The 25,572-nt window shown below is 44.7% G+C and overlaps 2 protein-coding genes across 3 annotated transcripts in view; one reads left to right on the top strand and one right to left on the bottom strand.

Annotated features, from left to right (window-relative positions):
• Positions 1-6,761, bottom strand: part of Mblac2 (metallo-beta-lactamase domain containing 2) — a 17,784-nt gene extending 11,023 nt beyond the window's left edge. The window contains exon 1 of the mRNA XM_004644055.2: positions 5,902-6,761. Coding sequence (XP_004644112.1) covers positions 5,902-6,355 — 454 coding nt within the window. The 5' untranslated portion in view covers positions 6,356-6,761. The remainder of the gene's footprint in view (positions 1-5,901) is intronic.
• A 162-nt stretch (positions 6,762-6,923) lies between these two features.
• Positions 6,924-25,572, top strand: part of Polr3g (RNA polymerase III subunit G) — a 40,580-nt gene continuing 21,931 nt past the window's right edge. Inside the window, exons 1-5 of one of the 2 annotated variants that reach the window (XM_023704177.1) lie at positions 6,924-7,001; positions 15,603-15,751; positions 17,692-17,821; positions 22,043-22,099; positions 24,889-24,939. In XM_023704177.1, coding sequence (XP_023559945.1) covers positions 15,635-15,751; positions 17,692-17,821; positions 22,043-22,099; positions 24,889-24,939 — 355 coding nt within the window. In that variant the 5' untranslated portion in view covers positions 6,924-7,001; positions 15,603-15,634. The remainder of the gene's footprint in view (positions 7,002-15,602; positions 15,752-17,691; positions 17,822-22,042; positions 22,100-24,888; positions 24,940-25,572) is intronic. The other variant, XM_004644054.2, reaches the window with a different exon arrangement.

The following is a 25,572-nucleotide window of genomic DNA, read 5'->3' as shown; positions in this document are numbered from 1 at the left end:
TGATTATATTTTAAAAATAGGATAAAGAATTCTATGCTTCTCATGTTTGCACATAAGTCCAAAAATCTCACCATATACAACCTTGAAGCAGGACAGTTCCACAGTATTCTCATATCCTGATTTTCAATATTTATGTTACTTGATTTCTACTGAGATGGATTTTTAGCCTTCTCTACCCTCATTCTCCTGAGCACTGTTTCATAAACAGTACATCCATTTCTCATCTTTACCTCCACCCACCCAAGTGAATTACAGTTCAGTCCCTCTAATCTGGAGCTGTGTTTGGGGGACCATTGTTGTCGGAGTGTCATCTACTATATCACGGTGATGCTTTCTTTGGTCTTTACTTTGCATTAAATGCCTTCCTTGTGCTTACTTTACTCCCTGATTTTCAAGGGGAATATTCTGGTGGTTTCCTAAGTAACTATATTTTGTAAATAATTTTCTGGTAACTTGAATCACTCTAGAGTTTGAGGTCAGGAATCACTGTCATTCAAAGGCAAAATCTCTTTTAGCTCCAAAGTCATTCAGATCTGAATACAATATATTTTTTGTTTAAATTTTTGAAAATTTATACAATCTTGATACCAGTGCTCTGAACTTTTACAGTAATGTGCATTTATTTAGATATCTGTTCATTCATTTTGCTGGGAACTTTGAGGTAGCCGCTACCCCCAACACACACAGATATCTTTTGGAAATACTACATAGTTCACACTGACTTCAACATGTCAATCATGGATAGCAATAAATATATGAAAAAATGTTCATCATTGGTCATTCAAGAGATGCAAATTAAAGCAACACTGAGATTTCATTCACTACAGAAAGAAGGGTTGTCATTTAAAAAAATCAAACAATAACAAATGCTGGAAGGGCTCTATACAAAAAGCAATCCTCCATTGTTGATGGGAATATAGTCTGATACAACCACTGGAGATATCAGTGTGGAGAGTTTTCAGAAAAGTAGTACTAGAGGTCCCATTTGACCCAGTATTCCCCTTCTGGATATTCGAAAACATCATACCACAGCAATATATGTGCACCTATGCTCTTAGCAGCACAATTTGTCATAGCTAAATCTTGGAGCTCAAATGCTCATCAGCTGAGGAATGGATAAAAAAGATGCAGTATTTTTACACAATGGAGTATTACTCAGCTATAAAGAAAGATAAACTGAAGGGTTTTACAGCTAAATGAGTGCAACTTGAGACCATGCACAAAAGCAAAATAAAATAAGACCTACAAGTGTCAACACTGTATTGTCTTTCTAGTGTAAGAACCTGAAAGAGTAAATAAGAGCTAAAAGGTTTAATAAATATTGTGAAAGAAAGAAACTGTCCAAAAGGAAAGAATAATTGGGGTGGGGGAAAGGAGAAAAGAAAGAACTAAACACACACACACACACGATAGCTAAGATAATTATTCTACTAATTTCTATTAGTTCATTAAAAGAAACAGTTTATGTTTATATTGACTAATCTTACATACCTATATCTGCTAATCTGAGCAAATATTTTGGAGATAACAATATATGATATAATAACTATTATTAATCTATCATTGTTTTGAAATTCTGTCTCATTTTTATTTTTTGTTAGCTTTAAAATGAAAAAAGCTCATAAAAGTTTTTATTATTAGCCTTTATTTTGATTACAGTGTAAATATTCATTTTTCTTAATTTGGTAATAATCAAAAATATTATTGATAATCAAAAATATAAATGTTAAAAAAAAATATGGCAATTGTTCTGCCTGAGCCTTCTGAGTGCTGGGACCACGCTGGTTTCCATGAGCCCTCTCAATCTGGAAACCTATGTCCTTGAACTTGGCGATATACTCTTGGATTACTCCTACTTTTTTTTTTTTTTTTGCAGATCCGGGGATTGAACTCAGACCCTTGTGCTTGCCAGGGAATCACTTATTCTACTAAGCCATCTCCCCAGCCCCTACTCCTACTTTTATTTATTCTTCATTTGCCTTATCTCTGCTCCTATCATTCCAACACAGAATTTTCAAATTGGTCCTCTAAGTTTTTTCTCTCCTACTTTCCATTTTGGTTATCTGCTTTTTGTAAGTGTTTGACTTTATCTTCCAATACTTTCACAAAGTAATTTCTGATATTCTAAACTCTAAGAGTTCTTTGGACATTATTATGTTGCTCAGCTTTATCATCTCTTTGATACCTTGGAATGCTCTTGGGAGGTTGGCCTGGGCACTGGTAGAACAGCAATTGCTTTGGCTAGGTGGGTTATAAAGACAAGACTTTGGGTACTATATGTGGTCCCTTTCTCTTGGGCAGTGTTCCCTGCTCTGGGGCAGTCTAGCTGTCATAAACTGCTCATGTTTGCTCAACCACACCCTTCCACCATGATGGTGTTGCCTTGGAGCCTGCTGACCATGGACTGAATTCCCTGAAACTGTCAGCCAAAATACACCTCTCCTCCTCTAAGTGCTGAGCACTGCAGCAGTGGAAAAGCTGATCAACACACTGGCCTTATGTCCCTGATGATACAGATGGTGGTCCCTCCCTCTTAGGCTGCATTATGCCATTGACAGCAAGCCTGTTAGAACTTTCAATGAGACAAAGAGCCCGATGCAGCATACATGCTGAATCTGTGCCACCACTACTTTATGCTACTTGTTTTGACATTTTATCACGTTAAAGGATTTTTTTCAGACTTTTCACAATTGTTACTTTCCTGTTTAAGGGTAGGGGATGAGAATGCTGCTTGAGGCACACACATGGCCCCGAGTGAAGTGTGCTCAACAGCGATCAGGCCAGGGACTGCTTAGTAATTCCTCTACAAGGGTATTTAACAGCCTTTCCTCCGGGGGTCACATTCCCCAGATAAGATCTTTCTAATTTTCTTCTTTGGGGAGTAAAGTCTCTCAAATGTCTGAATTTTTAGGAAATATATACATATTCTGTCTTCTTCCCCCATTTTCCATTCAGAATCCCTGAGCTCAAGAGTTTCCAGCCTCTTTCAATCAAGAGACCACTGTATTTTTATTCTCCCCCAAGAAAAAATTTACTGGATAGGGAAGAGGCCCTCACTTGCAGAGTGAAGCACTTTAGCAGCTTCCTAAAATACTTACAGCCAATTCTACTTATTTTAAAATCCCTTGACACCACTGAGGTAACAGTGGCTGCTAATTTCTGAGCGTTTCAAGGGTTCTCTGGTATAAACTGTCTTGGATCTTAATTCACTAGCATGGTATAAAACTGCTAACTCAAGTCATCACAGGTACCGTCCAGCACCCAAAATGATCATCTCAGACAATGGGGATTTATACTTAAACCAAGATCTCTTAATAGTATTAGTGGGGTAAAAAAACATATTAGTGGGGCTTTGGCAACGAACCAAACTAACTACTTTTCTGGCATCTCTATTTTTTATTTTTAATCACCTAAATGAATTAAGTCCACCTGAAACCACTTCTTCAAGCTAATAGTTTAGTGACTCGGGGAAAACTGTTCAAACATAAAATGGGTTAAAAAACGTCATAACTTGGAACACTTAAATATTATGAAAAATCGGAAAACGACACACGGCCATCCTTATGCACTATATTTAAGGTCTATGCTACCTTCTTATAGAAAGACACCAGTTCACTGTTAATGAGTCAAGCTGTTTTTCATCAAAAACAATGAAGAAAGGCTATTCATTCCTTGTTGTCACTTCTTTACAAACCAACTCCCAAGTTATAGATACACACAGTGCAGAGGGATGCTTCTCCATGACAAGTGATCACCAATCACTAAACAAAATGCTGTAAGCGGCTCCAGCCACCTTGTGTCCTCACCAAAACAATGACGGCTTTCTGCCGCTAGGGATGTGCTGTGCATGTGCAAATGCAACCGTACGTTAATTTTTAACATGGTTGAGCTCGCCTTCCCAGCATCTGGTTTATGTAAATAGCGAGGTAGCAGGCCACAGCATTCAGACGACACAGGAAATTAATATTGCTGAGAAGTCAGGAAATTGGATGCTACTTTAGAAGGTGAGATATTGGGGTTCTAATGAAAAACACTGTGATAACACAGTACTATCACTTCTAAAGTGTTTGGTAAATATGAAGCTTTCTTCTGCCACCTTCAGAGGCTTACAGTGCCAGGCGGGTGCCTGCAGGGTCTCCACAGCTCAAGGATTATACCATCTTTCTTTCCAGGCTCTGTGACCTCAGGTGTGATATTCAGGCCTGTACGTCCTCTGTTCTTGTACAAACCTATAATCTCTATGGCTTTTTTACCCTGACTTCCCAATGCTGGCACAGAATCAAGAGCATATAAATCAAAAACAACTGTCCACTTTGAATTTAAATAGTAATTAAACATTTTTTGGCCTGGTGCCAGAGTTAATTTACTTTGAACCCTCATCAACTGCATGAAAGGGGCCGGGAGATGGCTTAATGGAATAAGTGCTTCCCTGGCAAGCACAAGGGCCTGAGTTCAATCCCCAGTTCAAAAAAAAAAAAAAAAAAAAAAAATCTGCATGAAAAATATTGCCCCAAGTATCAATTTTATCAAAAAATATAATCAAAAGTATATTTTGATTATAATGTAAACGTATGTTCAAAAATTTCATACTGTCAGCTAATGTAAAACTGAAGTTTTTTGCAAAAGTTTTAACCTTTAAGCTTAAAAATTTAATGAAGAAACTTGTTAGATGAGGGGAGAGGCACAGAATCACAATATTGTAGCACCATGTATGATCAAGATCTCATCTATAAGGTAAATTAATTTCTGCAACATATTTATTTGCCATTTCATTCAGGTCTACAGTGAGCTTCACTGTACACCAGAAACTTTATTTTACCCTTATATAGCTATTTTAACAAAGAAAATTGGCAATTAAAATGAATAAAGTAGAAAGGACAGGGCTTTCACAGTCTATTCAGAATTATTATACTATGATTTCTGCACTGGATTTCTGTGCGTTCAGTATGCTTCGTCCGAGTCCTAGCTTCATCACTCACCTTGACAGGTGGACGCCAAACAACACATTTAATCGGGGGTCAGTAGCCTTATTTCAAATGTGCTGGGTACAAAATAAAATAAAAAAAATGTTTGAAAAAGAAAATATACCAGATACCACTGCTGTGGGTTATCAGCTCAATTACATAAGCTCCTGCAGTTAGATGTGGGCTGGCGCCCAGCTCCATTTCCTTTCATTCCATTTTTTTCCCCTGAACCTCATCCTGTCCTCACCTCCACCGGAAATACCCTCCTTCGTTTTTCTTCAGATTTGTTTTTAAGCACATATCTATCAGAACAGAAAATAGAATGGGTTTCTATGTTCACTCTCAGCCTTTTCCTCCTGTGGGGCGACAGCAGGAAGAGAGGCCCACCCGAAAGAGTGGATGAGCGCGCGGACTAGGACCCCCTCGTGCCGGGCTGCCAGAGCCTACAGGTGGGAACCGCTCACAGCAGCGTGGAAGGAAGTCGCAGCTCTTAAAAGCACAGGGCGAGACCTGCACTCTTCGCGAGCCGTGCTTCTTTTAAAGTCTGCTCGCTGCAAAGCGCCTGAAATGCCATCCAGGTGCTGGGAAACCCGGGAATCATTGGCCCCTAGTGTCTGTAGTGTCACCACCGTCACACACACACACACACACACACACACACACACACACGAAACTGCCTGGGGATGGTGCCAGCTTTGCATCCCACCAGAGAGCCGCTACACAGCTCCAGGGCTGTCTCTCGGCACAAATGGCGGCGGCGGCGGTGGCTTCGGCCCGGCCAGAGTGGGCTTTTGCTCGGGGCAGGGTGAGGCAGGAGCGCTGTTTCCGTGATGCGCCACAAGAACCCCGCCGCAGGCACACAATCTGCAGCGCGCAACCCGGACCGTCGCTCCCCGCCCCCTCCCCCGGCGACAGCGCGCCCCCTGGGGTCCCTTACCGTCCTGCAGGACCAGGGTAGGCTGCACCGCCTGCACGCGGAACTGTCTGGCCCTCCAGCCCGGGCTGGGTGCCCGCACCACCTCACTGTCCGACAGCCAGGTCACCGTCTCAAAGTTGTCCCCCCGAGCCAGGGCTTCGGCCTCGGCGTGGTGCACGGCCACCTGATCGAACTGGTAGAGCCCTCCCGAGTGGTCGAAATGCACGTGGGTGGCCACTGCCAACAGCGGCCGGCGCGGCGCGTCCTCCTTGGCCCCGCGGTCCTGCAACAGGCCGGAGGAGTACAGGTATTCGGGGAGGCTGCGCAGACCCAGGCCCGTATCGATCACCAGGTCCTGTTCGGACCCGCGGACCAGCCAGATGTTGGCGCGGTTGCCCGACTCGTAGAATCGTTCCTGGATCCAGAAGATGCCATCGCCCAGGGACTTGTGGGCGTACCACTCGAGAGCAGACATGCTGGACAGGGGTGCGGCCGGTGCGCGTGCCTCCCACCGGCGGTGCAGACCCGGGCCGCTGCAGCGCGGTGCGACTCTCGCTCGGAGCCCGCAGCCTAGGGGGAGGTGCAGAGCGAGGGGCGGTGCTTAGAGGGCGGGGCCAGGGAGGAGCGCGCGGGCAGCGCAGCTCCGAGCATGCGTCGTGCTCGCTCCTGCCAGGGCCGCAGAGTGCCGAGGCTGCGTCATGGCGCCGGCGAGCTTTAGCGCGGCGGTCACTGCAGCAGATTGGAAACCCAGGAGGCTGCAGTTTCCCCACCTAGGGGTCCGTCTGTCGGGGTCGAAGCCTGCGTGGGAAGCGCTGGGCCCGCCCCAAGTGACTGGCAACGATGCACAGTACCAGCCAGTGCAGAACTCTGGCCCGGCGCGTCAGCCGAGGACTACGGCGTCTGTCAAGGGCTAAAAAGAACGGGTCAGGGGGCGGGGCCTAGCGGAGGGGGCGGGGCCTAGCGGTTGGGAGGGGCGAGCGCGCTGCCCGGCCGCGTGCAGGGCTGTGCGCGTGTCTCCCGGCTGCAGCTCGCTACCTGAGCCGCGCTGCGCTCACCCCTGGCTGCTTGGTTGGCGCTTGAGTTACACGGCTTTTGCCCAAGTCTCGAGACTTAGTGAGCAGGTAACAGGAAGCGTTTCAGGACCTGGGAGGGGATGGTGAGGGTAGAGAGGCGAGCTTGAGGGGCGTGTGGACAGGAATGGGAGAGAGGGGTGCAAGTACTCTTAGCGTGACGGTCGGCTTCGTAAAGCCGTTCCCGCATCTTAGGTCGTCTGCCCTCCTGGGAGCCCTGGGTTAGAAGGCGTCGAGGCGCTAGCTGTGTGGGAGACTTTCCGGGAGCCCTGGGCTTTGCGGTCGCTCCAGGCGTTGCCTTGCCGCAGGTTGCAGCCGGGAACACACCGGTAGTCTGTTTTTGAGGACTGGCGCTTTACCTGAATCCCAGAGAGTCTTTTCAAAAACATGAAAGCATCTCGTTACCTTTAGGGGAGTTCTTTGCTCTGGGAGCGAAGTAAAAAAGTAAGTGGGAAAGATGCTAGCTAGCTCCCCGAGAGGAAAGGAGCCGCAGATATTAACTGGGTGTGGCCTGCGCCGCCCCATTAATCGCCCCACCGAGAGCAGCCAAGTCCCATCCCTTCTGCTTCTTCCTAGCAATTGGTGCGTCTGTTTAGGCATCTCTGAAGCCTAAATAATTCCCTTAAGAACTTGACTGATCTTCCTTAGCCAGGAGAAATTATAGAGACCCGTGAGACAACATTATAAAAGATAATTGAGCAGACCTTTAGTGTGGTGACTAGTAATAACCCTTCTTGGCGAGGAAGGAAGGTCATCCTCTTCCCTCCTAAAGGTTGGGGGGATGGTGCCTGTGGGTTTTGCTACTCTAGGTAGGAATTGTGCAGTTACTCACTGGAGGGCTCCCCTTAAGCGCGAGTTCCTGCGGTAGGTGATGTGTGAAGAACAGAATCGTGTGAAAGAAAACAAGTAATGATTTTCTGGAGTCTCAAGAATTTGAAGAAATTTAAACCGGGCATGATGCTGAAATCCTGAAATCCCAGCGCTCAGGAGATTGAGGCAGGAGGATCCTAGCCAGTTTGAGGCCAGCCTGGGCTACAGACGAGCTTGGTGCCAGTTTGAGCTACTGAGCGAGATCCTGCCTCAACCAAAAATAAAGAACATTAAGGGACATTAATACCTGTAGTTAAGGTCATATGGATGTGATCCAAGAGGAGGTAGATGAGGTGGTGTAAGGGTCTAGATGGGAGGAATTTTGGAGGAGTGGCGTTTTGCCCGTTGTACCAGATCAACATGAGGACATCTCAGCAGAAACGCGGTGCTCTCTTTAGTTTGGGTATTTTCCCTCAAGGCAGAAGGGAAGCACTGGAGGTGAAATGGAGTGCTATCTTTCCAAGCTGTGAGCTCAGCAATAATTTTCATAGTGGATTTTTGCCAAACTCTGCTTAGTGGTAGGGCATCTTAAGATGACTGTGTCTCCCAGGGGCCGTCACGCTTACCAGCCCCTCTGCCCTCTGTCAGCTTCCCCCGGGTGTGCTCTTCTGCCTCTCTGCCTGGCACTGCCCCTCTCCTCTCTCTTGTCACATTTCTGCACCAGTATTGCTGAGTGAGACAGGCCTTAATGCTGTTTTCCGCAGTAGCCCTGCTGTTTCCTGCTTTACCCCTCTTCACATCTCCCGCCGTTCCCTGATGCCACAAAATGTGTTTGGCCCATTTCCCATCCTGGCCCACGAGCTCCTGGACGACAGCGGTTCTGTGTGCATGCCTCTGCCATCTTCCCAGGCCCTGGAAGGGCGGGGACATGGAAAGCGCTTGATAAAGATGGTCCAAGACTCCTGGACACAGACAGGAACTGGCAGTTACAGCATGACAGTAGAAAGACTGTAAAAAGCACAGAGAAGGGAGGGGTAGGTGGAGGAAGGGGCATGGAGAAGTCCTTCCGTGGCATCTTACGAGATGCCAGGGCTTTTTCCGGTCAACAAGGCAGGAATGAGATTCGGGGAGGAGCTCGGGTAGCAAGTGGGGTGCCTGGAGTAAGAGGTGCGAAGCAGGACTGCAGAGCCCTGTTGATGAGGAAAAGGCACCTGCAGCGTATTCTAGGATGACTGGGGAGGGGATCCAGGGAAGAATCTGCTCTGGCGGTCAGAGAGCTGGAGGAAGGAGAACAGAGAGCTCAAAGCTGCTCTACCCTTGCTTGAATGAGGGGCTCAGAGACAGAGCCAGGGCGGAAATGACTGTCAGCCTCTTGACAGGACAGTGTAAAGGTCACTCATAGAAAAACTGGCCTGGCATTCCTCCGCACCTCCTGGAGGTCTGCGCCGGTGGACTTTAGTTCCTGCAGTTCCTTGTCAGGCTGGTAGTGCGGGGGCTGTGCAAGAGATGGAGCAGGACAGGTAAATGCCTGTGGAATCGCACTACATTTCAGGGCTGGGAGGAATTTCAGAAATTAGTTCCATCTCGGCGCAAGGTTGTTTTTGTGTTTGGTCTTGTATTTCTGCTCTTAGATGCTTGAGTTGTACTGGTTTTCCAGTCTCTCCGAGTCCACATAGGAGTTTTCCTGACATGGAAGGGCAGTGCTGCCGATTTCACCTTTTAAAATGTAGTGTACCGTGCAGTGAGGAATTGATTTCCCGGATTAAAGCCGTTTTTGGGATTCCCAAGGTCTTCCTTCCCCTACCAACCTGTGCCCTAGGCAGCAGAGTCCAGAGGAAGAGGTAATGGGGAGGTTCCCCAGACCCTAAGCTCTTCCTGCCTTTGATGGGATTTAATTGTGTCCTTAGATTATCGGCTAAACTCTCAAATCCTAATTTTCCTCGTCTGTACAATGGTGCGGTAACATCCTGGTTCTTAGTTTAAACATGCTCAATTTTCTGGGGTCTTTGAGAAGTTGAGAGGCCCACATCCTGCCTCGTGATTCTGGCTTTACTGTTCTGGGCTGAAACCTGTGGGTCAGTGTTTTTGACTTTTGATTTTTTGACTTTGTACTTAAGGAAAATTATTTTTAAAAACTTTGAAAGTAGATTAACTGGCTTTTACCTTTTTTTTTTTTTTTGTATTTTAGGACAGGGTCTACAGGGTGTTCAGGGTTTCACTACTAGAGCAGAATCATAGTGATCCACCTGTTTACAGCCTCCCAAGAGCTGGGATTATAGGCCTGCGCCACCACAGCCAGTCTCAATTGCTGTCTCAGCATGCCCTGGGGGCGGGGCCAGCACGGCTGTCCTGGCTTCAAACCCTGGCTGCCGCCACTGCCTAAGCAGGCGCTTTAGTCCACTGAGCTATTTGGTTGGCCCCTAAATTTTACTTCTGTGGATAGATTTGCTAGTGAAATTGTACATACTGTATCCTTTCACTTGGGCTGCTGAGGCAGGAGGGTTACCACAAGTTTATGGCCAGCCTCGCTACATATTTCAAGAACAGCCTGAACTAGGTAGAGAGACACTGACTCAAAAACAAAAAATATATATGTGGCCCACGAAAAGGAATGCGTACGGTTCACTGTGGAGCACTCGCTGCTGTAAACTCTGCTCCACCGCGAGAGCCATGACGTCTCCGCTGCTAAGAGCAGCGAACAACAGAAGTGCCTTCGGAAAGTGCTGTTTCCTACAGAGTTAATCTTCTGGGGTGCAGCAGTGCTTAGCACCTCAGTTTTTAAAAATCCACTGAAGAGGAGGATCCTTCTGAGAGCAAGGTGGGCACAGTGGCTGGCGCTGGGCATGAAGGGCAGACAGGAGGGGAGCTGCAGCCATCTTCCCATGGCAGAGCCCTGCGAGTTTGGATGGGTTCTGGGATTGAATTCCAGAACCAAGAGGATGAGGAGTAGCAACATGGAAACTGCCCTTTAAAGAGAGCTACCATGAAAGTTTGCAGTTAATCAGTGCCAGGTGGGGTGGGCTGAGCTGGATTTTGGTAGAGGTCGCACGCAGGCGCAGAAGGGGCATTCCCAGGAGAATGGCTCTCAGTGACGCATCCAGGCAAGATGGCCTCTGCCGCAGTGGCCGGAATGCTTCTTACTGGTTGAGCAGGAAACTGACAGGCTCTTTGGAGAAGATGTGGATGATGAGCTAGAGAAAGTCGGTGGAAACCCTTTATTTGGGAAGTGTGGCAGCAGAGTGACAGGAGGACTAGGCGGTGGGTGAATTCATCCACAGGGTTTCCTAGAAGGTGCTTCAGCAGCCCCGAGGAGCCATGTCTTCCCTGCTGCAGTTTCTGGGGTGCCTCTCACTCCTGGGAGGGAAGACGGTGAATTAACCACCTGTTGTAGTACCAGAGCACTGACTCAGGCTAAGCCATTAGACGAGGAGGGTCAGGGGCCAGCAGGAGTGTCTCAAGACGCCCTGCGGTTTTTCTGCCTGTGGTTGTGTATTTACATACTCAGATATGGCCCGATAACCAGGAAAGTTAGTCTAGGCAGAGATTGCTATTTCTTATCAGCTATTCCATGGAACAATGCTAGCTGATAAATACCCTCTCTTTTTAGGGCCAGTTTTCTAAACTGAACCAGGCTAATCCCAGCACCTTGGGAGGATGAGACACATAAATTCAATCCCAGCCTGGGCCATTTAGCAATTCAGCAGGACCTTGTCTCTAGAACTAGGAGATGGGCTGGGGATGTAGCTCAGTGCACAGAGCATTTCCTGGTGTAATGGTTTAAAGATTCCTTCTGGTGTGGAAGAGTAGAGGACATGAGGGTCCCCTGGGACCCTGTGTTATCAGATCTTAATCCCCGTGATGAGGCAGATTTGGTGAATTTTACAGTTATTCCCAATTAATGGAAAATCCGGGGTTGTACTGCAGCCCAGGGTTTTGCCCGTGCCTGCTGGTGCCTGCACCTGTTTCTAGAGAGAAGGCGGAGCCCTTTTGCTCAGGGGTTTCACCCTTGAAAAACCTGCTTTCTATAGGCTCAGCATTTGCTTCAGTGACTCAGCAGTTGAAACAAGGCCATTTGGATACTTCTCTTTTAATGTGGGCAGATGGAATAATCTTAGTTATTAAAGTGAGTTTCCCAAGCAGGGCATCGTGGTGCACACCTATAATCCTGGCACTTGGAAGGCTGAGGCATGAGGATCATTGTGAGTTTGAGGACAACCTGTTCTGCATAGTGAGTTTAAGACCAGCCTGAATTGAACAGTGAGACCCTATCTCAAAAAGACCAAAAAAAGTTTATCACGTGAACTTTGTTTCAAGGTAACTAAGCAGTATGGGAAGAAAATTAATCTGTTATAATCAGTTATCAGTAAAACAAAAAGAATGATAAAAGGTGTATATTATTTCGCAACCTATATGCAGTAGTAGACCAGGGGCTGCGTTAGCAGCAGTGAGCCGGGGCTGCTAGAGTCATTAGGAGAAAACCAGTGGGCACTTATGAGTGTGATCAGAATCATGGTGAATGCTTAAATTTACAAAACATTCACTACAGTAAAAGACCGTAATCATTATTAATGCCATTAATTCCCTCAAAACACTCCCCTCACCTCAAACACTTAACCGTTGTCCTTGCCACTTTCCAGAAGCGGTTCTATAAGTCCACGTTTATGAATGTCTTTAGTTGTAGCTGATGTCCTGAATTGATTGACAACATTTCCATTTAGTGGTCAGTTTGGATTTGGGGAAGAGCTAGACGTTCCAGAGCACCAGATCTGGTGAAAAAGGTGCGTGAGGAACAGCTGCACTTTCGTGAGCCTGCCTTTCTGCTGGGTGGCACGTGGCAGCACGAGCCTTTCTCTGTACTTCTTGTCTCACGTCCAGGACTGCTTGGTGTGATGGATAGGTGCACTCAGTGAGGGTGGATTTTTTTTTTTTTTTTAATGTATTTGATATAGGTTCTCACTATGCAGCTTGGACTTGTAGTGCTCTCCTGTGTTCAGCCTCCCCAGCACGGAGATTACAGGTGTGTGCCACCGTGCCTGGTCTCGGTGGCCGGCTCAGCGTGCCCAGGGGCAGGGTTGGTGTGGCATGTGGTGCAGGGATTGAACCCCGGTCCCTGAAGGCTCTTAGTCCACTGAGCTATCTCATTGGCCCAAGGGGGTGGATTTTGAAGAGGACTGAAGGCAACGTGCTGCTTACTGTTACCCTTTTTAAAGACATAAACATTTATTGTATATTTTGATCACATCCTGTGTACTAAAACACCAGTTGGCCTGGTCACTGGCCAGCCCGACCACCTTGAGAGAGACGTCATGAGCTTCCTGATGTGATGCACTGGAAATAAGCATGTATCTCTCTTAAGTATACATGCCCCCCCCCAAAAAAAAAAAATCAAACCTAAATCAGAAAGAGCCTGTAGCCCACATGTTTCTTGGAAATGCAGTGAACAGAGAAATATGTTAAAGCACAGCTCCAGTGTGTGGAATGTGGGAAAGTGTTGCTACTCAAGTATAGCCTGCGAACCAGTGTCGATGTCTCTAGGAAGAGCTTGGTCGAATGCAGGTTCCCAGGCCCACCCAAGCAAGGCCCGCTGGATCCGAACCTGCTTTTAACAAGGCTTCTGAGTCATTTGCATGTAGCTTCTTCAACTTTGAGAAGCATTGCACAGGACAGTGGCCTAGGGTCTTCACAAATAAGCAGCAAGGAGAAAAGGAAGGGAATTATTACACTGTACAAGAAACTTTTAAAATGTCAATTTAATGTAATGTGTTGACTTTTTTTGTATCTTCAACAAGCCATAGAAACATTTATGTGAAGTTTGAATTATGATTGTGCATAGGATGATAATGAGTTATTGTAAAACTTAGATGTGACGTTGTGACTTTTTGAAAGTCTCTAACCTTCGGGAAGATATGTAACGGGTGTGGGATAGTTTGCGTCCTGCGAGAGGGAGAGTGTATGTAAAATTAGTCCTGGATTGATAAGTACTGAAGCTGCAAGGTGGACACATGTGAGTTTATGACACCGCTTTCGCTGGCTGCATATATGTAAGTAGTGTGATAAAAGTGAATGTACATAAAAAGCCATAGAGTGGCACTTCACAGTGACAGCAGCAGAGATACAGAGTTATCCTTTAATGCTCAAGCAATTGTGAGGGCAAACTGGAGTGTAGAGGCACGTAAGCAGGAGTTGCCAGAATGTACAATGTGCAATTGTGTCTGGAACTGTTCCCAGCATCACAGCCATTATTTCAAATCAAATGTCATCCAGCTTGAATAATCTGCAGGAAAGAGGAAACAATAATGTGTCATCACAGAAAGGCACTGAATATGGGATTTGGCTTCTGTGTAAGTGGAGCCTTAGTGTGTGAGGATGTTACAGTTGCCAGTCAGCAGCCCTCTCAGGTGAGATGCCCTGGTAATGGGGGCCCTCGCCCGACAAGTGGGTAGCACATCCTGAGTGCTGCGTAGGCCTGCAGCAGTTAGCATCCTTTCACCTTCAGGACAGATTGCTTGAGCTCACCTGAGCAAAGTATGTCTAATTTCAGACTTCAGAGATGGATGTACTTTGAGGAGTACATCCCCAGGTGATTCCACGGGAAGAAGCGCTGAGTACAGGGGAGAACTATTCTGGTGGAAGTCGTGGCCACTGAGCAATAGCTGAGTTAAAATACACCTGTACAATCAGGTCCTTCAGTGCAGCTGCCAGCAGCGCTCTGAGAAGCCCTGCTGTGCAGCTGCCAGTGATTCTAATGGCAGCCAGCGTTGGGACCAAGCGCTTGCTTCGGCTGATAGCCCAGTGGTAAGTTAACATTCTTTAGGCTTTCGGACCAGTGTAGTCCACTTGTAGGAAGTGGAAAAACACAAAGTAGACCCTCATTGGTCCTGGGAAGAGTCACTTTATCGCTATTGTCTGGAACTGCCTGGGCCATCATGGCCTTTTTGCCCCAGCTGGACACCCCGGTGAAGGACATAGGAGCTGTGTGAAGCACCAGGGTTCATGTGCTTCAGAACTAGGCAAGGGGTGGGAGAGAAATGAGAGCGGGCCGAGCAGGTAGAAGCCAGAGCTGCTCCTTCCTCGCCTTCAGTGTCCGGGGCTCGGTAGAACCACTGGACCCATGCCCGGGGTAAATGATGCTTAGCTTTAATAGTAGGAAGAGGCATGCGATGTGTGCATTTCAGCTGTCACCTCAGCTGCCTGCAGTTCCATTACAGAGCCTAGAGAGGGGTCCCTGTCAGTGCATGGCAGGCTCAGCCTCGCTCTTGTGCAGTTGCGTTGAGGAGGGCTCAGAAGTCGAGTGTGAAACTTAAATATGTGGTATCCCTACGGTCCCCCAAATCGAAGAGTAACTGTGGTCTTTAAAATTATTGTTCTCTTAGTACATTTTTGCAGTCCATAATGATTCATCATGGGAAGTTGGCATATGGCACATAAGATGCCTTAATTTTAGCTAGGGAGATAGCCTGGCAAGTACAAGGTCCCAAGTTCGATTCCCAGTATCAAAAAAAAAAAAAGATATCTTAATTTTTGTTTCATTCCACTTCCCTCATCTTTTGGTCCTCTTTCCATTTGCAAAAGATCCATCTCTCTGTTGCCCGGTATCTTTTATTTCAGTCTTCATTTGGATTTCTCACGTAAGAGAAATCACGTGGTATGTCCCCAGCTGCAAGGTACTGCGGGGTTTGAGGGGTTCAGCTGTCAGTCATCACGTTTGTTTCTTTGAATGTTTTGCTTTCCAAGTGTATTTTAAATTGGCCATGCTTGTAAGAGGTAGTTTATATTTTGCTTCAAAACATTGGCTTCCTTTTTCAGAGCCAGTAAAGCTTAACCTTCTGTCGTGTCTTTCAGCAGTTGCCGGCTCTTGTGGTGTAACTAGTTTAATGGCTGGGAATAAAGGAAGAGGACGTGCTGCCTATACCTTTAACATTGAGGCCGTTGGGTTCAGCAAAGGTGAAAAGTTACCTGATGGCGTGTTGAAGCCACCCCCACTGTTTCCTGTAAGTACGTTGGCAGCCAGATTCTCAGAGTGTGTGTTTGTGCTACAGATTAAAATTCTGCTTAAGCTTTGAATGTATATTGCTGTTGTAGTTTGCCTAAGTATAAAACCATAAGAGAGATTCTCTCATTTACCCTTGATGTAAATAATCCCAGAGTTCTTTGAATGTTTTCTAATTTTTAAAATACAGGAAACCAGGCTGGTAAAATGGCTCAGTGGTCTAAAGCACCTACTCAGAACAAGCTTAGCCAAGCACAGGGACCGCTGCCACCCTGGTATCTAGCGATTTTCTTTGCACCCTCTGTGTGTGAACTGTGGCTTGTTCCTTAGCATGTTACCTGACCATTTTTCCCACAAAAAAAAAAAAAAAAAAAAAAAATTTAGCAGTTTTTCCATTGTATCAATCATGTTGAGTTTTGTTAGCGTCTCAGAATGTGAATATGCCTGCCACATTTGATACTGCTTTTAAATTTGGCAGATGTTGGGGCCGGGGAGATGGCTCAGTGGAATAAGTGCTTCCCTGGCAAGCACAAGGGTCTGAGTTCAATCCCCGGTTCCGCCAAAAAAAAAAAATAAATAAATAAATAAATTTGGCAGATGTGGCGCAGACCTAACGGGCGTGTCTCCTGTTTTTGCTTTACATTTAGTTTGAAAGGTAAGCTTGCCTTTCCAGGTGTGCCTGTGCTGTGATATAAACAAAAAAGAGCCAAGATCCCCTCTCCTGAGCCCTGCTGAGGACTGCTTGGTAGAGAGGGCCTGAACTGGTGTGCCGCAGCTGTTCATTAGCGAGGCTCTGTTTTTCACTCTTGGTATTTTGCTTTTTGATGCTTATACACATGGTGCTCGGGTGTGGGTACAAGTCCCTGTGCTGTCATTTCTTTCTGTGTGGGGCGAGATGACTTGTGAGCACTGGCGATGTCACGTCACACACACACACACACACACACACACACACACCCGCGCTCTCCTACTCCCCATCTCTGGCCCTCCACTTCTCAGCCTTTCCTGCTCGTGTGCAGACTGCGGCTCCGGATGGCCGCACTCACTCACCCCAGGTGGGGCCGCATCCTCCAAGGCCTGCGCCCACACCCCGCCGCTGTCCTTCCTTGGTTTTCACGAAGCAGCCTGCAGCTGTGCCGAGCTCGGCCGCGGTGTGCTTGCTTGCGGAGTGCCTCTGAGCTCCACGCGAGCAGCACTCTGGCCACTTCCTCGTGGAGCCTCCTGTTGGCTAGCCCGGCGGGCCTCTGTTGTAGAGTGAGCAACCACGGTGTGTTGTCCTTGGAAATGTGTCCTCACATCGGAAACCAGAGACCCTTAGCATGTGCTCAGGGGACCACTTTTTAATGAGTATTTGTGTACAGTCCCAGACCCTGACGTACACTTGTAAGTGTGGAGCTTTTTCTTTTTTTAGTGTAGCTGCACACTTCTGTTTTGTCATTTACTCATTATACGGCTGACAAACTTCTCCTCGCAGTGTCTTCACTATTTTATCTTGGCTTTGTAAGGAAGTATTGGAATCACTTCAAATGAGGACGACAAGCCTGGCTATCACGGTCACTTGCTAAAGGGTAGGGTGCTGTCACTTTATTCTTGTGCTACCGCTCCCACCAACCTGGTGAAGGTAACGCACTCTAAAGTGGCCACTGTCGTTCGGGTTCCCTGATTTATGAAATGTGAATCACATTGGTCAACAGAGAGTGTAGCAAAATGGTTACCAGTGCAGGTCTTCCGTATCCATAGCAAATTGTTCATCTTTCCTACCTCTAGAATGAGAGAGATGAGGAAATGGGCTTGCAGGTTGGATTTCAGAGGCATTCTGTTCAGGTCATTGTGAAGCTTAGCGCCCATACAACAATTTTCTGATGAAATTGACATTTTCTAGAATATAGAGAAAGATATTAAAATGTTAAATTTATCTTTAAAACTATGTCTTTTAAGTAGGATACAGATTATAAGCCAGTGCCACTGAAAACAGGAGAAAGCGAAGATTACATGCTGGCCTTGAAACAGGAATTACGAGAAACAATGAAAAGAAAACCTTATTTTATTGAAAAAGTTGAAGAAAAGCCAGGTGGGTCTGGGGCCGTTTGGTGAAATGGTTCGGTGTATGTAGATGACACACTGAGTACCAACTACGTGGCCATTTGATGTTGCTGATTTGATTTGGTCGGAATCTATAAATCACCTTGAAAAAAATGTATGGTTGACTTAATAGAAGAAAAAGTTTTTGGTATTTTAAGTTTAAAAATATACTCCACACACACGTGTGCAAATACATTTTACAGTAGAAGTTGTACATGTTCAGTGGAAATTATGAAAACAAACAATTTTTAGGTAAAAATTATCCATGTAGATATCTAGAGAACAACTATTAATATTTTATTGTGTGTTCTAAATTTTTTAAGTGTTTCTTTTAGGGGCTGGAGAGATGGCTCAGTGGTCTAAAGCACCTACTTAGAACAAGCTTAGCAAAGCACAGGGACTGCAGTTCAATCCCCCAGCACCACATGCCAGCCAGCCCCGCCCCCTGGTGGGCTGAGCTGGCCACACACACACACACAATAAATGTAAAAAAAAAAAGTATTTCTTTTAATAAAATTGGACTCATTTTACATCTTCTTTACTTAACACATTAGTCTTTACACATATCCTTATTATTTTTGGAAAATAACAAGTTTCAATAACCATTATTTCATTGGGTGCATATAATACTATTTGTTACTAATTCCTTATTAAATTGAATGTTGTTTCCAGTTCTTTGCTTATTTGTTTGATGCCAAGATTATGTAAGTGTATGTGTGTGTGTATAATTAATATTTAAGTGCAAAAATATAAAAACATTGGTGTGTCTTATTTATATACCTGGTAGTAGAAAATAAGAACTATGTATTTGCTGCTGATACTGAGGCTGAGGAGAATTACAGCGAGAGGAGGGGCCGCAGTTTCAGACTCGAGTGGGAAGTGGTTTTAGAGAAAATGAACCACAGAAGTAGCTACAGAGCAGCACAGTAGGGCTGCATTGATTTTCAATTTCTGGCCTTCATTGTTGAAATTAGAGAGATCAGTATTATCTCTGCATTCTCAAAGAGCGTCATTAAAACATGAGAAATTCATACAGTATCATCTTACTCCATTAGTTTGAAAAGTGCGTTCCGCTTTTCCTGTCTCTAAAGGACAAAGTTGGCTAAGGATCAAAAAAGGACTTTTATAAAATGATCTGATGTATGTTGTAAGAATCATGTTGGACAGGCTCCTTTTTCAAAGTCTCTCTGCTTGAAGTTACATAGCAATTTGATGAGAGAATTTCTTCAAAAATACTGAATTATTTTACTTTCATGATGCTGCATCCTTTTGTCTAGGTTTAAAAATGAAATTAAAGCTCTGCTTTTATAGATTTAAAAATTTTATAGATTTTATAGATTAAAAGATTTTTATAGATAAAAAATGTTATAGATTTATCAAATAAACTGATAAATACTTATTAGAAAAAATAATAGGTCAAGCTATTCTTTGGTTTTTAAAAATTAGTCTTTTCCCTAGATTATTGGACTGATTTATTTGACTGAATGTGATTATTAAAGTGCATGTGCAACTTAAAAGTGTGTCAAATCATTGAAGCATTCATGCGCGTCTTTTAGGCAGCGTCATTAAGAACATGGTGCTGTTGGTCTGTGGGGGTAGTTGGCTTGTCCCTACCCCAGAAAGGTGCCTCAGTCACTATGCAATAGAATAAAAATACGCAGTGTCATGGGGCCGCTTGCTTTTATTTCTTTAAGGATAAATTTGTATAAAATTTTCCAAATCAATAAAAAATATTGTTATTATTTTATTTATTTATTTTCTTATTTTTATTATTCTTAGCCAATTTTGTCTTTTAGAGACAGAAAAAATTTTTTGGAATCTTCATATTTCTTTCTCTTTCCTAAAGTAGTGATAATGGTTCAGAACTTCAGAAGCTTCATAGAATGAGGCAGCCACAAAGTCTGTCCAGTTCAAATGGAATTTCTTTCATTTTTGGTGCATCATCAAGGATCATGAAAAATAGTTTTAAATTTTTGATTTCTTTTCAGTGAGTTCATAAAGATGACATGCATAATTTTTATTCTTTCATAGAGGTCTTCCAATGAAAAAAAATTTACTTAAAAGAAAGTTCATTTTATCTTTGCATTAGTATATAGGACCCTTTTATAAATTTAACTGTCATGAAATTACAGTTAGTGTACTTTGGGGGACTGGCTTTCATTTAGCGTAATGTTTCCCCCGTTCACCAACCATAGACTGTGTCACTTATTCATACCTTTTATGACTACATACTAGTCCATGGTATGGACATAACACCTTTTGGCTATCTGCCCATCACTTCATGAAACCTTGCGTCAGTTTGGTTGAAACTTTTTGGGGCGATCGGAGTGACATAATGATGTTGCTTATAATGTTGCACATGTTTTGTGCAGTTGTGTGTTTTTATTTCTATTGGGCTTATATTGAGGATCATATGTTAACTCTGTGCAATATTTGACACTGTGAGGAAATAACCAAACTTTTTAAAAGTGGCTGTACCATTTTACATCCCCATCAATAATTAATTTCGTCACAGATGTGAACACTTCTTACTGTCTTTCATTCTGGCTGTCCCGGTGGGTATAAAGTAGTGTCTTTGGGGTATTGACTTGAATTTCCCTAGTGACATTAATGTTGGCCATCTTGTCATGTGCGTTTGGAGAAAAGTCTTTCCCCTTTTTGACTGACTTTTCTTTTTTGCGGTACTGGGAATTGTGCGCTTGCCAGGCAAGCGCTTATTCTACTGAACTATCTTCCCAACCCTTGATGATTTCTTAGAGTTGGTTTTATCCATAAATTAAAATACTGAAAAATATTTTCTAAATGGTCCATTGGACCCAGATGATAAATGGTAAACAGATTTTCCTGGTATGCTGAAAGTTAGAAATTTTCAAATATAGAATCTGTTTTGGAGAAAATTCTAAAGAATAATTTGAATGCATTTAGGTTGGCATTATATTTTCTTAAAAATAAGAAATTTGAGGGCCAGCATACACGTTTCACCTAAAGCCTGATGAGTACCCAGAAAACTTGGTCTATCGGTCTCTGGTCTTTTATTTTTTTTCTAACACATAGTTGTGTTATTTATTTTTATTTTTTAAAATTATATTTAGTACAAGTTCTACAGGGTCTCACTGCACAGCTCGGACTCATAGTGATGCTCTTGATTTCAGCCTCCCAAGCCTGGGATTACAGGCATGCGCCACTACGCCTGGTCTCAATTGCTGTCTCCTTGCCCTGGGGGCAGGGCTGGCACAGTATGCTGGGGATCGAACCGGCCACTGCGCTCTGCCTAAGCAGGCATAGTTGTTTTATTTGGAAGCATTTTTCTGACAGAAAACTCCCCTCAGTTGTGTGGTTTTTTTTGTTTTGTTTTTGTTTTTGTGGAACCAGGGATTGAACTCAGGCCCTGCACTTGCCAGGGAAGCACTTATTCTACTGAGCCATCTCCCCAGCCCCTCCCCTCAGTTTTTGATTAGGTATTTTGTTCCCTTCTCTTGCTGCTGCTCAGTTTCCAAACCGCTCTTCACCATGAGCCATGGTTGCAGGCTGTGTGTGACAGGGCTGCTGGGCAACGCCTGCTCCGTGGGGCAGGCGGGGTCTCCCCAGGGTCCCTGCTGCAGGGTGTGCTGAGCAGCAGCCGAGGCACAGGTGTGGCTCCACTGGCAGATGCAGGCTCTGCGGTTCTTGGTGGTTGGTTGGGAAGGCTTGCCACGTGCTCCTTCAAACCGAACCCTAGATCCAGCCTTGCCCAGTGGGGTGCAAAGTTGGTTGGTGGAGAAGCCTAGCAGAATGACTACGTGTGAATCTAGGGCCGGAGGTGCACAGACAGTGTCTTAGCGCACCCCTGGCAGGGCAGGCTTGGGGAGCTGGTGGTCACCGTCATATGCATAAAAAAGTGCTGCGTCTATCTCCCGCTCTCCCGTGCAGGTAGCTTCGCCATCAGGCTTGTTGGTAGTCTCACCTGTAAGGCAGATTGTCAGATTGGAAGAATCGTGGCAAATAAGCTTGTCCCCTGGCCCTCCACGGCCCATCGTACCCAGCCTGTCACCACGTGTTATTCTCATTGAGCTTGTCAGGAGGTAGTCAGGACCATGTTAGGTACAAGCATAGGAATGTCCTGCGTGTGAAATGACAGCTGTTATGTGCTGTTCGCAATTATTTTGAAGAGTAGCTTGTCTAGTGTATTCTTCATGTTTCTAATGAATTCTTTTTGTTGTTTTTCCCCCAGATATTGAAAGGTATAGTAAAAAATACATACAAGTATACAAAGAAGAGTGGATACCAGGTATGACAAAACAGGTAGTGTTAAATACTTCTGAAAGATTGTCTCCTTGTCCCATGTTTTTTTAGGATAAGCTTTTATTCTTACCATAGGAAAAAAAATCTGATACTTTTCTTGTAATTAACAAATAAATATAAATCTTGAGATTTTTATAATGAAAACAAAAAAGAACATGTTGGTAGAGGATTTTAAAGTATAGTAGTCCCTCACTGTTTTGTGGTTCAACTTTTGCGGGCTATTTCACGGGTTTTTGAAAAATATTCATCTAAATTATTTATCATGGATTTTTCACTACATCGCGGGATTTTGCAGTACCGTACAATACACATATGTTGTTAAAATTACATAGCTTTAGGAGTATAGAAAATGGTTAAGAATATTAGAAGTGTTTTTAAAAGTATGGGAGGGCTGGAGAGATGGCTCAGTGGTCTAAAGCACCTACTTAGAACAAGCTTAGCAAAAGCATCAGGGACCACGGTTCAATCCCCCAGCACCACATGCCAGCCAGCCCTGCCCCCTGGTGGGCTGAGCTGGTCTCTCTCTCTCTCTCTCTCTCTCTCTCTCTCTCTCTCTCTCTCTCTCTCAAATAAATAAAAATTTAAAAGTATGGGAAAGCTTTATAAGAGTGTGGGGAGGGTTTATAAAGCTGTAAAACATATATAAATGCTAAAATAAATGTAACGTCACTACTTCGCTGATGTCACCTGTCGTGGGGTGTGTGAAACATACCCTCTGCCATGTGGGACCGCTGTACTGTTTTTACAAAAATAGGACTTGCTGTAGCTTCTGGCTTTGTAATTTCATTAGCTACAATCATAGTCTGAATCTTAACAGCAAAGAGCAGTTTTCCTCTTTGCTAAGCGATCTTGAAGCTTTTGAAGAGAAAGCTGCGGTCTAGTTGGAAGCTTACTTTGAGTGAAGCCTGCAGATTCCTTTTCTTTCAAGCAGACATACACTAGCTTTCAAGCTCTGTTCTTAGCATTCAGACTTTTCACCATAGGCCTGGAGGGGGCGGAAGGTCCTGTGGAGGGGATCTGTCACTGGGCAGATCAAAAGCAGCCCCCCAGTGCTGAGGGCCCCTGCCAGGACTGCCAGTCCCCGGGTCTTCTGATTCAGATTCCCATCGCCTGTGTGCTTCTCTCCTTGGGCGTCCGGGACCCTGCCCCCTGGAAACACGTTGGGACACGAGCAGCATCCCCGCTTCCACAGCTTACAGGGCTGTCTTCACTGGTGGGCGCAGATACCACAGGACCCATGGAACACTCCTAGGTCCCTCACATTCTCCTCTTGGTCATTAATAGTCACCGACCAATTGAGTCTGTTTATATATTTATGATTTTCTGTAATAACTTATCAAGCTAACTATTCAAAGCAAAACTTATTTGTTCAACTAAAATGACTATTTGCAAATGTACTAGAATTTCTCTGTTAAAGCCTGTGGGGTGTTTTTGTTTTTTTGTGGTACCGGGGATTGAACTCAGGACCTTGCACTTGTCAGGCAAGAGCTTATTCTCCTGAGCTATCTCCCCAGCCCTAAAGTCTGTGTTATATTGATTCAATTTTCTTTCTGTATGCTTAAGTGTAGGGGCTGGAAATGTGTAGGATATGATCAAAATATATGGAAAATGTTTACATAAGTAACTGATTACAGTGAAAGGAATATTGCCATTAATCCCCTTCAGAATACTCCCCTTGTTTCAAACACCCCCCGTCTCATTATCCCTGCCACTTTCCAACACAGATCTGGAAGTCCTCTTTCATACCTTCATAAAGTTAAAAAACATACTGAGGGGCTCAGGATATAATTTGGCAGTCTAAATGCCTGCCTGGCAAGCACAAGGACCTGGGTTCAATCCCTGGTACCACATGCTATGCTGGCCCCAAAACCCCAAGCACGCTGAGCCAGCCACTGAAATCGGGCATGGTGGCACATGCGTGTAATCCCAGTGCTGTGGAGGCTGAGACTGGAGAATCACTGTGTCAGAGTCTGAGCTGTGTAGCGAGACCCTGTACCAAGTATATAATACATGCATACATATAAGATTTTTAAAAATCAACTATAGAAAGTACAGTGAGTGTGCTGCCAAGTGCCATCTAAAAGAACAGGCAGGCTTGTCCAGACATGAGCAAGAGTCCTCAGCCACCCCACGCAGGGCATCTGGCTGGCATGGGCCACTTGGGGCTCTTCCTGAAGGTCAAGGTGGCCATGAGAGGTGAGAGTTACCAGTTCAGGACGTGAGGGCAGCCATGCCAGGACAACTAAGAATACTTGCGGAAGAGAACTTCCAAGAAGTGGCAAGAGTGAGGGGCTAAGCAGAATTGCAGCAAGGGGAGGGCTCTTCATGGCAAGGTGTCTTAAACGCTCACCATAGGTTGTGATCACCCTGCTTAGCTCAGTCGTGGAATGCTTGCCTGACATGCGTGAGGCCCTGGGCACTCAGGCACCCTCAGCTGCCTACAAAAAACTAGAGTAAAAAATTACAGGAATCAGTTTTAACTAATGCAGGTAAAAATCATTTCTTGAGGGAGGAATTTATTTTTCCAGAGCCACTGATAGTTTTAATTTTGAGGTTTTCGGATAATTATCACAAGTTTTTGTATATTTCAGATGTGTTTGTAGTCACATGATTTTAACTTTTGAGAAAAATGCTGTTATATAAGAAATGTATATCAACTATAGAAAACTTACAAAGCAATCAAATAAAAAGGTAGTTTTATAAGTAGTTATATCAGGTTCTACTGATTGCTAAGGGAAACTGAAAGTTTTTATATTTCTTCTTTTGTATGTGTAGATTGGAGAAGATTTCCAAGAGAGGTGATGCCGAGGAAGAAGTGTAGAAAAGGTACGTTAGCTAAGATCCGCAGTAGTTCCAGAAGGGAAAGGGATTGCTGAAATTCATGGGTGTGGTTACGGGGATTGAACCCAAGGCTTCACATGTGTAAGCAAGCGCCAGTTGCATCTCTGGCCTTTTTAAGGAGTTATTTTGAAACAGCATCTCACTAAAACACCCAGGGAGCCTTGAATTTATGGTCCTCCTGCTTCAGTCTCCTGGCTAGGTAGGTGCACGACTACACCCAGCTTGGATTCTATTCATGTAAGTTGTCCATATGAAGTTACTACCAATTTTTTCTTGAAATCTGCTTGATATTTTAATTATTTTGTGAGAGTTCAGTGGATTTTTTTGCTGTTGGGATTTTTGGATTTTTTTTTTTTTTAATGTATTTGGCACAGGGTCTCACTATGCAGCTTGGACTCACAGAGCTCCTCCGGTTTTCAGCCTCCCCAGCACTGGGATCACAGGCGTGCACCACCACACCTGGTCTTGCTGGCTGGCTCAGCGCACCTGGGAGCAGAGCCAGCACGGAATGTGGCCTCAGGGATCAAACACTCCCTGTGCTACCCTGAACTATCTCACCCGCCCTTGGGGTTGTTTCTTATAATTTGTTTATTTTATTTTATTTTATTTTATTTATTT

This window comes from Octodon degus, unplaced genomic scaffold (genome assembly GCF_000260255.1).
Source record: "Octodon degus isolate 3935 unplaced genomic scaffold, OctDeg1.0 scaffold00190, whole genome shotgun sequence".
Classification (NCBI taxonomy): Eukaryota; Metazoa; Chordata; class Mammalia; order Rodentia; family Octodontidae; genus Octodon; species Octodon degus.
The sequence above is the reverse complement of the archived record's forward strand: the minus strand, read 5'-3'. Positions and strand labels throughout refer to the sequence as shown.